The 17,938-nt window shown below is 36.8% G+C and overlaps 1 protein-coding gene across 2 annotated transcripts in view; it reads left to right on the top strand.

The window, feature by feature from the left end:
* Positions 1-13,890, top strand: part of Dthd1 (death domain containing 1) — a 62,184-nt gene extending 48,294 nt beyond the window's left edge. For both annotated transcript variants that reach the window (XM_058572375.1, XM_046423899.2), the window contains 2 exons: positions 6,875-6,932; positions 11,190-13,890. In XM_058572375.1, coding sequence (XP_058428358.1) covers positions 6,875-6,932; positions 11,190-11,512 — 381 coding nt within the window. In that variant the 3' untranslated portion in view covers positions 11,513-13,890. The remainder of the gene's footprint in view (positions 1-6,874; positions 6,933-11,189) is intronic.
* Positions 13,891-17,938: the final 4,048 nt, after the last annotated feature.

The raw sequence follows: 17,938 nt of genomic DNA, 5'->3' as shown, positions 1-17,938 counted from the left end.
TTTGGGCACAAAAGCTCTTACTTCATTTTCAGAGCAGAGGTCACAGCCATTCCTGTAGCAGGGAAGGGCCTGCTTTCTCTGGCTTAGGTTACAAGTTTATGTCTATTGCTTTCTATTGATGACTTTCACTCAAATGCCCTTAAAATGCTGTCCTTAGAGTTTTGAAAGGCAAAGATGTTTTCCATTTGTGTTTACACTGAAAAGTATCATTCTCAGAAAATAAAACAGATGCTCAGTTATAGTGCTCTTCCCCAAATTTTGAAATTGCATGTACTTTACTTATTTTTTGTAAAGAATATATATATAATAAAAATAGATTCACATGATGAGACACTTATTCTCTTAATCCTTTCTCTAATCTTTTGAGTAGATCTCAGGTTGGTGTTAATGTATTTTTGTATCTAACACTTGCAAAACTTCCTTTTTTTTAACAGAGAATTGTTCTGAAGTTTGGAAATCTTGGCTGATAGCAAAACTTACTAACACTTTTTAAAATGTACTTATGTTTAGCATTTTCTTATATTTATACAAGTGGAAATTTTCCATTTATGGTAAAAATATGAGGTTTTCTTTTAAAACTATTAATGTAGGCAAGAAATAGTAATTTTAAAGAAAACATGTGGAGAAATAACAGGTAATACCTTGAGCACTTATTTCATATGATAGTCTGCTTGAAGTCATATGATATAACTCAATACCTATCAATACCTACTCATCTCAATGTCTATTAAGCAGGTACTATTATCCTCATTTTTTTTTTTAATGAGGAAACTGAGGAACAAATAGCACACTTTGCTCAAGGTCACAGTTTAGTGAGTTGTCCGAATAGGAGTTGAGCCCTTAGCTTCCTTCTAATCCTTCCTCCAAGGCCAGAGAACAGAATCTGACATATGAAAATGGGGAGCATAATTTGGAGATGCTTGCTGGGATGAGCAAATGGAGATTCCAAGTTATACCATCGCACATACTAGTTTTAACTTACAGATAAGGGATCTGGACACTTAAAGATGGCTTAAATGTACTGTGTATCATTTTGTATGAATGTTTTTGGTCAAGTTATTTTCTCTCCCTAAACTTCTTCTCTCATTTGTAAAATAGGCATAAGTACTATGGACACACACACATTCAGAGACACACGACTACAAAGTATTATTTATTAATTTCAGGCCTTAGTCAGACCTGGATTTTTCTATAAATTAGCCATGTCACCTAGGGGAGGTTACATCAGCAAAACAGGATTGATACTACATCAAACCATTGTTATGGCTTTGGATGAAATAATGTAATGACACGTGTGTTCTCACTCAACACTGAGGTAAGCACTCATTTGATTGGTGGTTATGTTGAAACCAGAACTGTAGCACCATTTATTCTACCATTAATTTTTGTGCCAGATTATTCCTTTGATCAATATTCTATCTAGCTTGTTTACAATGCAGAGCCATTAAAAATTCTGTATGAGCCACATTATTATAAAACTGAGAATACAATTTATGATTATGATGCAATAAATGCACTCAAGTTAAGCAAATGGTGACTATTACTTAGTTAAACAGGCCTCTATGCAAAATAAATACAGAGTAGAGTGAGCAGTGGAAGCCAGGGCTTCTGATCAAATGTACCTCCTAAAAGTCCATGTTAAAGATACACAGAAAGATAATGATCATATGTATTTTCTCTTTCTACCATTGATCACATCACTTTCTCTTGTTTGTCTTCTAATATAAAATAAAAGACTGTTTACCAGAACAATCTATGATACATGTGTGGGGTGGGAGGGGTGTGGGTAGCATTGGATGAAGGAGTTGTTGCCACAAGATATTATAATAATAATCTGAGAAAAGATCTGGGTGCATGTGTCCTAAGGTAAAAGATAAAAGTAACAACAGCAGCCTGACAGTTTTTGTTGTTGCTGGTTGTATAAAGCTGTTGTTTTGTTGTAATACCATGTGGCATCTGTGCTAAATGGTGTTAAAATTATCAGAAAGTCCTTGCCATATCACTGGACACAAAAACTGTTTCTGTGATAGAGACCTCAGGAACTGCGGTGATGTTAGCTTGGGTCATGCCAGCACCACCCTAAGCTCCTGAAAGCACATTACAATGAGGGTTAGTCCTAGCCACAACTAAAACACTGAGATTTTTCCAGGCCAAAGCATTTTCAGGGACTAAATGGTCAGTAGTGGCTGAATCCAGGACTGTTCTGAGACCAAGAGACGGAGCTGTCTCTAGTGCTATGATGTCATGGGGACATTTTGGTCCTGCCTTGCTCTACATAAAGTTTTTAAAATTTTATTTATTCTAATTAGTTACATATGACAGCAGAATGCAATTCAATTTATATAACACAAATAGAGCACAATTTTTCATGTCTTTGGTTGAACACAATGTAGAGTCACACTATTCATGTTTTCATACATGTAATGATGTCCGTCTCATTCCACTGTCCTTTTACTCCCATACCCTCCTTCCCTCCCACCCCCTTTTCCCTATCTAAAGTTCATCTATTCCTCCCATGCTCTCCTCCTCAATCCCCATTATGAATCAGCATCTTGATATCTGAGAAGACATTCAGCATTTGGTTTTTTGAGATTGGCTTACTTCATTTAGCATTATATTCTCCAACTCCATTCATTTGCCTGCAAATGTCATGATTTTATTCTCTTTTAATGCTGAGTAATATTCCATTGTGTATATATACCATATTTTCTTTACCCAGTCATTTACTGAAGGGTATACTTACAAGAGTACCTTTAGTTACAGATGGATCTTTGAACCAACATCTTAGAAATTAGGGTTAGAAAAAGCCTGTCTGCAAAAATGACACTATAGTTCTAGCAAAACCTCTGTGGTTAACAATTAGATGACTTTTATTAAGTGCACATGTGCCAATAGCTGAACTAAGTTGTTTCCTTAAAAATGTATCACAATTTCTTTTGCCCCCCCTTCCTACTAATATAGTACTTTTTAAGTTTTAATTGCTTCATAATATTTGTGTGTATTTATAGGATACAGTGTGATGCCAAATTAATTAGATAGAAGGAGTTAGTTCTAGTGTTCCATAAAACCATAGTCTGCAGCAATTTATTATGTTTCACAATAACTGGAAGAGAAGAATAGAAGGTTCCTAATACATAGAAATGATGATTGTTAAAGGAGATGGAAATGCTAATTACACTGATTTGATCATTACACACTATGTACATGTGTCAAACCATACTGTACCCTATAAATACATACAAATACTATGAATCAATTAAAATTTAAAAAGTACTATATTATATGGTAAATACACAAACCAGTAATGTAGTCACTTACATTAATGTAGTCACTTACATACCATTGCCAAGTATTATGTTCTGTACAGAACTGTACACCCTGCACTTTTATACAGTACTTTTTTTTTCACACCAGCATTACCACAGACACTGAGCAACACATGCACAACAATGGGGGAAAAAAGATCATGCACTACATATTTTATTTCATTTAATGCTTACAACAAACTTAGAGACTATGTAATATGATGATAATGGTTTTAAAATTCAGGAAACTGAGGCATGGGTTGAATCAGAAGCCAGGAACTGACCAAGTGAGCCCTCACGTGGTCGAGCAGAGTAGCACTGGGGAAAGATTAGCTTTGCTGTTCATGTCTGCTTCTGCACTATCTTGGCGTCTCACAGGAGAACTAGCACTTTTGGGCTGAAATGTTCTCAGCCATCATAGATGAAAACAGGAAGTGCACTCTTGCACACTCTTTGTATATGAAAGGCAAATGAGATAGTTAGAAGAAAAGAAAGGAATCTTTTAATATCTCTGAAGCAGGATCAATTTTGAGAGTATCATACATGTCTGATAAGCATTTAGAGAAATGCCCAGTCTAGAAGGTTATTGTATGGATGCTGAGGTGCAAGCTCTATCATGAAATTAAGCTGAGTCTCAGAAATATCCAGGCGTATGATTTAGGACTTGACAGACTCTTTTCAGCAAGGCCGCTGGGACCTTACCTAGAAAAATGCTGAATATGCCCAAGTCAGTTTGTGGGGTTGCACGCAACAGATAAAATTGTCACTCTAGTGAGTCCACCTATAAAATTATCTACATAGTTTTAAGAATAGGAGGATTATATTTGGGCAGCATGTAAAGAATAGTGAGTAATTAAAGGAATCCTCACAGCAGCAGCGGGAAAGCTCCTGGCACCCAAAACAGCCACTTCCAGTGTGAGTGGTTCTTTGGTTTCAGTGTTTTAATCACTTCCAAGTAGATGAGGCCTGTGTTGCTCTTAGCAGTGTAAATACAACACATCTACAAACATCTGGATTACTTATAGTTTTATTATTTATAGATTTCTTGAGAGCTTTATAGTGAGGGAGAAAGTGCGACAGAAGCCCCAGTTTCCCTCTTTATAAGGACGATACCTCTTTATAAGGACGATGTGTATCAAGGACACAGCTTACAGAGAGCTTGAGAGCCACATTTTGATTTGCCCAATGAGCCATCTCCTTGTGCACTAACATGTTGACAGTGGCATTGAAGAAATTGTATTCTGCAAGTTAAAATGCACAATATTAACATAAAAACATGTTACTTGAGAAGAATAGCAAAGTTGAGTAGAGGTAACAGAAGGATGCCTTCTAATTAGAAGAAGGATGGGGAGAGCGACTAGGAAAACTTCAGACTTCCTGCGGAGGAAGGATTCCAGAAAGCCATGTGAGAACACTGGGCATGTGGGCGAGGGAAGACGGTGGAAGGACAAGCAGAAGCCTTCTGTTTGGCTTGGTGCTGACCCTGGACAAAAGTGAGTTTCAAGAAACAATGTGCAAAGGAAGATTAGTACACAGACAAAAATTGTGCACAGATAAAATCATGCAAATAGAGGACTGGAAGGGGAGAGAGTAGACGGGAAGTAAAAAGAAGGGAAGGTAGCATTGAAAATCCCCTATGTCTGGGCATTTAAAAGAACCTGTGCTGCCACAACTTATTCCCTCTGTGGTTGTATGTCAGATGAAGTGCTTACCTGAATTTTCATAGATGAGAAAAATAATCCATCTAGTAAATACTAGAACCAGTCTCAGTGCATTAAGATGTATCTGTGAACAAAGATGGACTGACGGGAGAAACAATTAACATAAAGAAAAGATAAAAACCTGGCATGTACCTCTTGCCCCAGGCTCAGTCCAGGTGATATGTCTTCTAACAGGAATGAAGAGTCTGCTGTCCTGTTTAAATTGATAGTCATCTCACAATTCTGAGGCATATCGTTGATGCCTCAAAAATGTAATTGCGTTGCAATGCTGCAATGTAGTATACTTTAACTTCTACTGTTTCCTAATTCCAACCTATTAAATCTTCTTAAAGGAAGTTTTATATGCTTCCATGATTATGTAATGCCTACAAAAAATGAAATTCTGATTCAACTCACTTGTACTGAGTGCCCAGCAGGAAGCAATGTGACATATACTAACATACAGCACTTATGTTGTCCTTATCTGATACTTTGAAGTACGCTTTTAAAAAATATTCTGGGGCTAGCCATGTAGCTCAGTGGTAAAATCCATGCTCAGCATGCATGAGTCCCTGGGTCTGATCCCCAGCACTGAAAAAACAGAAATAATTATAGGTTTACATGAATTTGCAAAAGAGTATTTTTTTTACCAGTTTTCCTCAGTAGTTACATCTTAACATAACAATAATATAGTATCAAAGCCAGGAGGTTGACATTGATACACTGTGATATGATGTGTGTATATAATTCTGTGCAATTTTACCAAATGTGTAGGTAGATTCATGTGCCCACCACCACATTCAAAACACAGGACTGGTCCATCATCACAATGATCTCTTTTTTGCCACCTCTTTCTAGTCATGTTCCCAGATCAGTAAGTACCAACAATCTCTAATGATCTGTTCTACATCTTTAAAATTACATAATTTCAAGAAGATAAGGTAAGTGAAATCAGAATATGCAAAGTTTTGAGACTTGAATTTTGTACTTGGCGTAGTGCCTAGTGGCCCTTGGAAGTTAGAAGCTATTGCATGTAGCTGTGAATTGTCCTTTTATTAATTGAATAATATTCAGGATTTTGAATATATCATCAAATAACATTTTTAGCAGTTTCTAGATTTGGCTATTACAAATAGAGTTGCTATGAACATTTGTGTGCAAGTTTTTTTTTTTGTGATGTGGTTTATAACGAACATTTAAGAGAGATTTAGAGATAAGTGTTCCACAGTAACACTGCTCTCAATCACTTAAACTGGTATCCAAACCCAGATGTTTTTAACTTATCTCTTGTGCTGTTTCCACCACCCCTCATTAAATGAGAATAAATTGTTCTGCAGATAGTGTAGAAAAGAAATGATTATATATTCAATTATTTCTTGATAAAATATTTGGTTGAGAATAATATATGCTCAGTGCCTTGATTGTTTTTTATCAACTTGTTCATTGAACATTCACCTGTTCATTCTCACAAACTATTGTTTAATTAACTATCAGGTACCTGTGCTGAGTGTTGAAGAACAATGACCAACCTACTAGAGATTTTACCAAAACCATGTTTGTGGCATAGAGATAGTTTGCTCTATATTAGTTGGCTTTAATAATTTTGAGCTTTAGTTGGGAAATGTTTGTTCCGAGTTCATGTGAGTGCTCTAATAATATTCAAATGTGTATTCTTAAATTTAAATTGGGTTGCTTTACTTTGCCTTATCTTAGGAAAACAATTGCTGAACATGCATGCACAAATACAAGATCTAATTTTGCAAGATATGCAATTCAGTGCTTCTTCTAAGTAGGGGTGAGGTTCATATGGGGTTTTATTTATTTACCAATAAATAATTGATTCTACTTATTCTCTGTCCCTCCCAATAGCATGAAAAATTAATCAACCGTCCACAGAGTACCAAGAGAATTTCTAAAGATCCTCTAGGTAAGGAATATTTGCTCCATACTTATAGTACTTTTTCTCCTCTCATATTTTATGTATGCATGAATCCTTCTACAAAATAGAATGGAGAAAGTGACTTTTCATTTAATCATTAAGTTTTATCATGTTTAATAAGTGGAATTTTCTTGCAAAGTCATGTACATATAAACCAAAATATCATTCTCAAATATACATGTCATGAAATTTGTACTGAAATCTATAAGAAATATAAATCTTTTTTTATAATTATACACAATAATGTGCATGTATTTTATTTTTTTTATACCTTTATTTATTTATTTTTATGTGGTGCTGTAGATCGAACCCAGGGCCTCACATGTGCAAGGCGAGCACTTTACCGCTGAGCCACAATCCCAGCCCCATAAATCATTTTTATTTAGAAATATAAATTAGATAAGTAACAAATAATTTCTTAATTTGTTAAATAGACAGCTAAAATTCATTCTGAAATTTTGACCATTAAATTGTAAATGTTTAAGTGTGGTCAATTCAAACCTACATTTGTGGTAAATAGATTTAAAGAGAAGTATATATTAGTATGAATCTTCAAAGAACATATTTTATATTTGGCTGTGTTTATGCATAATATTCAGGGTTATGTGCAGGAAAGCATGTTGGTGTATTATGCTGATGCAAATTTCAGGGTAGAATTGACACCTTTATTCTATTTTAGCCTTTAAAGCAATTCTTTCTGTGATGTTAATAGCTATTAATGCAATCACTTACTTGTCTTCAAAAGACATCAGTGGGTGGGTTTTCACTACTTTATCAGGCTCACCATGGATAGCACAGAATCCCAATTAGAGGTTACACTTAGGGGTACCAGAAAATGTGTAGACTTTACTGAACTTCATTAGAATAGAACAGGAATTAATTTTAATATTACAATATACTATCTCAGGAACAATACAGCTGCTTTAAAAAAGAAGGAAAATGATATAGAAAAAAAACAATAATAACAATATCAATAGATGAAAGCTTGGCAAGTTCATTATTGGTCACTTTTAAAGAAATTGATATTCAAATAAAAGCATAATTACTGCTCCTGTCAATAATCACTGGGTAGCATAAGAATACAATGATTCTTCTTATGTGTGCTATGAAGTCCTGAGCTGCTATCAATGTCATCAAAGCTTCTATAGGAAGGTTGGTGGTAGATAAGGCTAGATATTTTCAGTACGATAAAACTATTAAAAGTTTAAATGCCAAGTTTAGAAGTTTAGACAATAGGATAATAAATCTTTCAAAGATTTATTAATAGGGGACTAACAAGATCAGATTGGATGCAGAATGGTTGTGCAGAAGTTGTGTGCAGAGGACAAAGTGAGTCAAAACTGATAGCAAGGATATAAATTAGAATGTTGTACTCCATCCAGCAAAGACAGATAGGGCATTGTGGTCATCAGTTCTCATCTCTGTGACAATATGCCTGAGTTAATTAACTTAAAAAGAGGAAAGGCTCATTTTGACTCACAATTACAGAGGTTGTAGTCCATGGTGAATTGGTCCATTGCTTTCTGTTTGTGGTGATATAGTACATCATGGCACATGGTGGAAGATACCTGTTCACCTCATGATAGCCAGGAAGCAAGTAAGAAGGTACCAGGATCCCAATTTCCAATTCACTGGTAGAGATTTTGAGAAAAATGAATATTGCAAAGACTATTCTAGGATTTAGGAAAACAAAGTTAAAGATGAAGAGATAACAGTTCTGGGATTTCACCTAGAAGCTATGGTCAAGTAAGTAAGAATTGATGAATTCATTGAGTAAAGAGAACAGAAATAGAAGAGGCCTGAGGTAGGAAGCAGTAATTTAGCAGCATCAGGAGGATGAGTTAGACAAGGGCGAGAGAAGGAACAGTAGATCTTGGGGAGAACATGAAATCCAAGGAAAGAAGTTAAATGTTTTGTGGAAGTCTAAGAAGATGCAGGCCAAGATTCACTTGCTGCAAGTAGTAATTAAGAATTCTCTAGGAAGGTTTGAATAAAGGCCGAAATAGCAGTTTTTATAAAGGTCATAGAATCCCTAAAGCAAGCATGTAAGTGCTTAGTAGATAGTGAGGAACTTGAGGCCTCATGGCACATTAGATATTAAAAGATTTTTATGGTTAAAAAAAGAAAAGGGAAGAGATAGCACAGTGGCTTGATGTTATAGTATAAGGGAACTAGATGACCTGAGCATGTTTATAAGAACCATGGAAGGACCCACAGTGAGGAGGAGATTGAGGGACAGATGTAAAGGGAAAATATTGGATGAAAAATGCAGGGTGGGATGGAGTCCAGCAAACACAGAGGGAGATTTTGTAAGAAAGTACTTTGGGAATGAAAACAAGGTTATAAGAACTCAAGCAGAATGGCTTTGTGTAAAGTGGGAAAAACAGATTGGGGCTGGGTGAAACAGGAGAGTGAGACAGGAGAAAGATTTTGGTTTTTGCTATGGAAATTTTTAAATTGTGATTAGAAAAAAGTTAAATGGATTTGTGAGTGCTAAGGGCTCAATAGAATAAAATAGCATAGTGTTTAGTAGGCACAACAACATATTTTCATAACTGGGTAGCTGGAGTATTTCAGCTACTGCTGATGATCAACCTTCAAAACAGAGGCCATTTGGGGACACTCAATATCCCCCAACCTGCATGATTAGAGTTGACAAATTGACAATAATGATAATAAGGCTAAGGTGGATAACATATTTTAAGTTGGATGCATGACCATATTTGATGTATATAACTGATCTTTAGGAGCAGCACTGGCAGAGGTATGTAAGACCCTGCAGGGGCGATTGAATGACAGGAGGGATTGCTCTGTTAGTGATGGGGACAGAGAACATTATGCAGAAGCAGAGGAATAGAAGCTGTGGGAGTTTAGCGGGTAGTAGTCAGTAGTAATATAGAGAAGCTGAGGCCATGAAGGAGGCATAATTCTGGCTGATGATGAAATGTGAAGAATAACTCTGAAAGTCAATTTCTAATTTGAAGTCACAGGACAGGTCACTGGAGTTAATAAGATTAAGGAACCATGTGGTCAGTAGCGTGAATGATTATCAGTGTTATGGCTGATGGCTGGCGATAGATAATGTGGGTGGGGGAGGAAGGCCCACCTAGGTAGCATAGACATCTAAGTGAATGCATTGCATGATGGTAGCAGAACAATTATTTGAAAACAAACAAAGATATTTTAGCTCCTTCCTTTAAGTATTCATAGATAAGCAACTTTATAGTGTAAAATCAGACCGTAATTTATATGAGGAGGTAGGTGGAAGGGGTAATTAAGTAATAGGGGAAAGACATGGTATTCTTTGCTCATACAAGGCCAGGGAAACTAGTGCATGGGGTGAGCCTGAGAGTAGAAGAAAGTATGCAGGATAGGTGTGATATATGGAAGGGAAAAGATGGATTATGGCTTGTATATGGAAGGGGAGACATAGAGGGGTTCAGGGGATTTACTTAGAGTGATGGCTTTGAATTATGCAATGAAAACCATAGCAATAGCAGATGGAATCATGGATTAGGAAGCAGGCAGGAGTCTCAGGTTAACGGGAAAGATACACAGAGAATATTGGATATATTCAGAGGAGATGTGTTCAAGTGAAAATAGTCCAGAGGTCCAGAGGAAATATTGATGTAATGAACTTTGTTTAGAATGCTCTTCGGGTAGTGAAATTGGTGAGCTGTGTATACACACACATACACACACAGTGTGTGTGTGTATGTGTGTGTATGTGTGCACGTATATGTATTTGCATGAATATGTGAGGACCAGCTAGCTTCTGGCATAATTTATTCATCACTTTAATACTAATAAAGATAAATATCTTTTTGAACCTATGAAACATCCTTTGACAAAGTGCTACAAGGCTAGGAATGGCTAGGGACCTCGGCGTCAGCATCCTTAGAAGCCTGTTGAAGATGCCATGTTTTGCCCCATGCTAGTCCTACTCAATTAACTGTGGGCTGGAAACCAAAGAAACATTTTAACAAGCCCTTCTGGTTCTCAGGTACATTAAAATTTGAGGAGCATTTCTAGTCCTTTACCATAGCTAGCAAGCTCAGATGATGACCTCAGCATTGGCAGGAATTCTAAAGCTCTCAACTGTCCACCTGGGTGGTCCCACATTTCTCTGCTGCTCAGAAGCCAAACCAGAGGGCTATTATATTCCCGTGAGCAGGTGTGAAGGGTGGGATTAGCACATCCCTCAAGCAAGCTTCCTAACACTGGGTGTTCTGTGTGTGCCTCCAGAAGCCCTTTGGGATAACTTGTTCCACTGGCTGGCAGAGGAACTCTCAGAAGAAAACGCTGAGGTCCTTACCTCGTCCCTTCCTCTGCGCCGCAGCACCATTCAGCTCATCAAACTCAAGCACCCTGATGACCTCACGGAGCAGATCCATGAACTTCTTTGCTTCTGGAAAAAATCTCTCCCAACTTCCACTGACAAAGTTCGCCTCCTAGCTCGTCACCTTCGCAAGATGGGCAGGAGTGATCTTGCAGGAGAGTTCAAGTTCAAGTGGGAAAATAAAGTGTTCACTGAACCCCAACAGTGGTTTGATATGGAACCTGAGTAAGAGCTGGTGACTCATCCTTTTGCCCTAGAAAAAGCCTCATGGTTTTAAAGACTGTTTCTGTCAACGTTTACTGAGAATTTTTCAAATGACATTGTTTGAAATAGGTTTGTTTGATAGACTTGTAACTGAGAAATCAATTGAAACAATGGAGAAATATTAACAGACAATAAGACATTCCTGGTTCTGCGGGCTTCTTCACTGTGAGTGACATGTTTTCTGCAACTCTGAAAGTCTTGGGTTTGGCCAAACTTCATAGCTACTTTCAGAGTTGCAGAAAACATATTTACTTTCATAGGCAGATACACACATGCACACATCTTCAATAGAGTTGGTCCTATTTATATTTTCATAGCCAAGGCTGCTTGCTATGTACACACGAAAGATATTACTACAAAATCACTATTTAAAAATTGTTATCTATGGAAAATTAAATGTGTTTCCCTTGACTCCAAGCAACCAAATCAAGTTACAGAGATACCTTGGGACCCACAGGTAACAATACAAAATAAGTGGGGCTGATGTTAGTAATAGCAAGTCACTTTTAGAAAGCAGAAAAACTTGTAATAAATTAAAAATAGAAAAATTCTTTAACTATTGACTGCCACAAGCTTCTCTTAAAAATATGTAGCTTAGAATGGGGAAATATTCTTATCTTATTATTAGTGAAATGAGGCAGTGCAGAAAAAAATGAAGTATAAGTAAAAGAATTCAGGGCCTATTTTACCTACTTAAAAAAAAAATCTTAGTTAACAGAAACCTAATAGCACAGGCCAATATGGTGTTGGCTTGAAAACACCAGAGGCAATTAGTTTCAATTATTGACACCTAGAAATTAACAAAATCACATTAAAAAATTAAACATTGATGTTTCTCAAGTTTAAAGACAAATTTTCTTATAATCAGGGACTTGGGTATATCCATGGCTATATGTTGAAAAAGGAGATTCCAATTTCCAAACATATTCCTAAGAAGGAACATTTTATTAATCTAGATTTGTTTTGTTTTTAATTTTTTTACATTACCAAAAAGGCACTAAAGGTATTTTCTCATGTGTTCTGGAATGAAGACTAAGAGCCTTAAAGTATTCATTGTTTTATAAATAAGGAAATAAATGAATTTGCCTCTTATTTTGCTATTAGAGATTACTATTATGAATATTTTCTTGTGGTTTTTATTTTTTCTTAGAAGGAGATGTTTGTATTTCTATGGCTATCGATGTATACAAGCACATTTCCACATGAGCTCACGTACATGTGTACACCCTAGTATGTACACATCTCCTGATACACATTATCTCATGGTCACATCCTTCTTACTCATATGCATCTTAGTTTCCTCATGTGCACACTCTGACACACACACACACACACCTCCACACATCTGCCTCAGACACACATGCTTATTATTTACTACACAGCCTCATGTCCACCTGTGCATCTCATGTACATGCAGACACTGTCATTAACACGTCTCCCATATACACTATCATGTGTCACACAAATACACTTACATACATAATCACACACACACACTGAACACAGATCCACCTGCTTAACCTCATATACATTTTCACATTCTCTCTCACATGTAGTTCTCTCCCACACCTCACACAGAATATACTCATCACCATGCCCACCCCCAGGTAGATACCCACAAATACACTGTATCACTTTCCACGTACACCTTCACCTTCACACATTCTCACAAATATACCCCATCACACACACTCTGCTCCCACCCATCTTTCTCTCCCACATATACTCACTCATATAACTCCCATATTTACTTTCATAGGCAGATACACACATGAACACATCTTCACACACACAGACACATTTATTTCCCAGAATTAATAATTTGCACATATTATTATAATAGAAAGACAAAACAAAGGTATCAAAAGAAAAAAAAATGATCTTCTCTTCAGTGTATCATATCTTTAGATAATCCTGGATTCAGTCTGATGTGGTGACATGTGCTGTTTTTCCTGTGTTGGGAAACTACCCCTGAACACCCTCACAGCCATACCCTGCCCCTCCCCAGCCTGTGCACCTGATCTGTCCCGTGGGCTGGTGTGTATGGATCACATCAGTGATGATGCTCCAGGCTTCTCATTGGGTTTGGCTAATGGGGAGCTGTAGCAAGAGAATGATGGCTAGGCTGTGTCCCTCATCCCACAGTCCCTTCTTCTCTGGAAGAGGCCCCTTCAGACCACTCTCTTCTGGAATTCTCTCTTCTGGAATGGGTCCTGGTAACTGGTTTTCCTCTTATCTCTTTAGCTGTAGGTGTAGCCCAGCTGTCTTGCTCAGAATAACTGGGTGCTCCCTGTGGTTCCCTTGTGTCCTTTCTTCCCCTTTTAAAATAAACTTTCCTTTGATTTTCTAGTGTCAGTGTATTGTATGTTTCTCATTGAGAGCCTGACTGATAACACCTCTGCACTCCTTATACAGAGATAAGCAACTTATACATGCATATTGTCTGAGAGTGGGATTCATTTATTACATATACAATTTTATACATTACTGTTTTATTCAATTATAAGCATTTTAATGTCTTTAGGTGTTTTAATAGCTGAATAATAGTCCATTACATAGTCATATGATTAATTTTTAGTATTACACATTTTTGAAAATGTTTAAGGAATGATGCAATAGATTCTCTGTTATTCCTGACATTTTAATCAACTTTATGTTGTTAAAATTAAATCATGCTACATGTGTGGCAATGATTTCCTCATTCTCATTATTGTATAATATTCCAGCATGTTCAAGTACTAAATGTCACAAATTTATTACACTGCAGATAGACATTTGAATAGATTTGAATTGGGGGCTACCATAAATAGGGATGTTAGTAATGTTCTTTACATACCTTTTAACAAACTAAATATTCATTTCTTTCAGGTATATTCCAAGAATGGAATGATAGTTTACCATAATAAATTTAACCTTGTTGTCCATTCAGAGCCACTTAGCAATTAATCCTGGGTCATTATTATTGAAATTCCTGTTTTAAACCAGAAGGGTAAGAATGATCTACCACTTACAGCCAATCTTTGCATCTTGAATCACCAATTTCACTGACAAAACCTCATCATTATGCCAATTATTAAGCACCCAATTTTATAAATAATATAGTTCTAACATTTATTATCTAAATTAACAAAACCTAGTGTTCATGACAGTCATTGTGATTAAATATTATGTTTGGAGTATTAATTCTTGGTTAGAGCAATTGACTATTTTAAAAATGTAGCTTAAATGAAAACATATATAATGTCAGATTATATTTTCTGATGTATTTTAAAGATATAGAGACAGCTTAAAAATTGAGATAGGTATGCTTTGAGAACATAATAATTCAGTTTTCAAAATAGCTAAATTTCATGGGAAAAATTCTGTTTTTGTAACCCAGTATTTTTTTAGTGGGGTTATTGGCATTTTTGAATGCAACTTTTTTGTTTGTTTGTTTTTAACTTGAACTGGTTCATGAATTGCTGGCCATTCAACATCCCCTAACATGTGCCAACCAAATGCTCAAGGTACTCCCTACTCCCTCACCTTAGCAAGTACCACAAGCAAAATTCCTCACATACTGTTCTGCTCACTATTCCGCTCACCGGGAGGGTAGGGGTAGGGGTGGGGACAAAGGGAGAGTGTGGGGAACAACTATTTTAATCAACTTTTGGCTTGAAGTGGGGCATGAAAACAGATGGGAAAAGGAAGCTAAGGAAATCTAGAACATTAGAGTCCAGAAGGGGTCTAACTCAAACACTGGAACTGCTACCTGTGTTTAGGAGGAATGTTAACTGCTGATTGCTGACTTGCTCAGAAGGATTGTCAGTGAGGAGTCTGGAGCTGAGCTATAGAATGAGCAGCTTAATTTACAAAGGCAGGCTTCCATAGAAGGGTAGAAGTGCAGGGGAAGAGGAAAATACTGAGTGAGGTCAAAATCATGGCTGAGCTTGCTGGGGGATTCCCTTGTTGCTTTGTGATCTTTAATTCACCACATCTCCCAGTCTGCTCACTGGCAATCACCCACTTATTATCTAATATATTAAAGATTTACTTACTTATTACGGTTATTATTTATTTTCTGCAAATAAGTACCCACTTCAATGCACATATGCAGGATCAGGGTGCTTGTCTTTTTTGCTTCTTGATGTATTTCCTGTAACTCTGTCAGGCAGTCAAAAAATGTTTTCTTATTTTTATCTTTTAAGTGAGAAACTGCAACTTGGAGTTACAGTGATAGTCAGTGGTACAACCAAGGTTATAACTCAGATTATTTTATTCTCAAAGGTTTTTGATTGTTTTTAAAAAATTTACTGTTATTTTTATTTTTTCCTTTTAGTTATACATGACAATAGAATGTATTTTGATATCAGATACACATGAAGTATAACTTCCCATTCTCTTAGTTGTACATGATATGGAGTTACTGGTCGTGTATTCACATATGAACATAGAAAAGTTATATGTGAAAATCATTGTACTGTCTTTCCCATTCCCACTCCCCCTCTCTCCTCCATTTCCCGCTGTCTAATCTGGTGAACTTCCACTCCCCTCCCCACCCCACACCTCGACCTATTGTGAGTCAGCATCCACATGTCAGAGAGAACATTCAGCCTTTGTTTTGGGGGGATTGGCTTGTTTCACTTAGCATTATAGGCTCCAGTTCCATCCATTCACTGGCAAATGCCATAATTTCGTTCTCCTTTATGGCTGAGTAACATTCCATTGTATGTATACCATATTTTCTTTTTCTTTTTTAAACATTTATTTTTTAGTTGTAGGTAGACATAATACCTTTATTTTATTTTATTGTTATGTAGTGCTAAGGATTGAACCCAGTGCCTCACACATGCTAGGCAAGTGCTCTACCTCTGAGCCACAACCGCAGTCCAATACCACATTTTCTTTATCCATTCATCTGTTGAAGGGTACCTAGGTTGGTTCTATAGCTGAGCTCTTGTGAATTGAGCTGCTATGAATATTGATGTGGCAATGTCACTGTGGTATGCTACTTTTAAGTCCTTTGGGGATATGCCAAGGAGTGGAATTATTCATAGAATAATTTGAGGAGTATTGGTATGTTCTTCTTTGAAGGTCTTGTAGAACTTGGCTGAGGATCCATGTGGTCCTAGACTTTTCTTTGTTGGTAGGCTTTTGATGGCATCTTGAATTTCATTGATTGTAATTGATCTTTTTAAATTTTCTGTTTTCCTCTTTCAGTTTGGGTAGGTCATGTTTCTCTAGATATTTGTTGATGTCATGATTCTCTATGCAGCATGCCTTTCAGTTCAGTCAGGCAATGTCCTTGATCCCTAAATGTTCCATACCTAGATACACCTCAGGCCTCCAAAAAGTATGGGTTCCTTCAATTCCCTATCCCTCCACTTTGCTTGCAGAGGGATGGCTCTGACTGGTACTTCTAGCCTGGCCTTGGCTGCAGCTCTGACACTGGAGATTTCTTCCTTATTTTATTATATCCAACCTCCTGAATCCCTGATCTGCTTTGAATGTCCAGTTTTAAATTCCAGTAAAGTCCTCCCTCTTTTTGTTATTCATCCACCTTGCTGAGAAGCTGCCTGTCTGCTTTCTTGATTTCATGCCACAGAGCAGCCAGGAAAGATACCTCCTCTGATCTGCCAACTTGAAAACCCTCAAAGTCTTTTTCTTCTGTTGCCATCTTTCTATCCCTTGCCTACCCCCAGTCCAAACCCCCTCACCAGTCTTTTATTTCTTTCTCTGTTCAAATATTTAAATTAAAAAAATATATATTTTTAGTTGTAGTTGAACACAATACCTTTATTTTATTTATTTATTTTTATATGGTGATGAGGATCGTATCCAGGGCTTGGCACATGTTAGGTGAGCGCTCTACCACTGAGTCATACCCCCAGCCCTCTGGGATTTTTTTCAGGTTGCTGAATTCTTAGGATTGGATTTATTGTCCATGACATCTTATTTTTTTAGTCCAGTTATAATATTTCTCTAAACTGTTATGTCAACTTACCTGTTTTTCTCCAACCAGTTTGTACGTTCCTTGAGGACAGTGCCTTGAGTTTTGTCCATCAGTGAATTTCCAACACCTTGCACAGGGCCTACCACACAGTAGATGATAATTCTTTGTTGAATTAATGCACAAGTTACATCTACACACTCTTTCACTTTTCCTGTGTCATTGTTCTTCTGGAAGCAGGCCTGTGGGGGCAGATGTCATGCATGAAAGGGCAAAAAGTTAGCTCAGATTGTAAAAATCTGCCATGCCATTCATCAAGCCAGAATAACAGACTTAGATAACACCAGCTGCAAAGTTAATAGAAGTCAATATTTCCTCCAAGAACACACTGTAGCAGTAAAGTGTGCCCTTCTTTGAGTAACTGCTTTTGTTCATACTGAAAAACTTTATCATCAAAATGAC

This window comes from Marmota monax, unplaced genomic scaffold, assembly GCF_021218885.2.
Source record: "Marmota monax isolate L192 unplaced genomic scaffold, Marmota_monax_Labrador192_F-V1.1 WCK01_AAM20220418_F8-fsc00009, whole genome shotgun sequence".
Taxonomy (NCBI): Eukaryota; Metazoa; Chordata; class Mammalia; order Rodentia; family Sciuridae; genus Marmota; species Marmota monax.
Note: the sequence above shows the minus strand (reverse complement) of the source record. Positions and strands in the feature narration are given on the sequence as shown.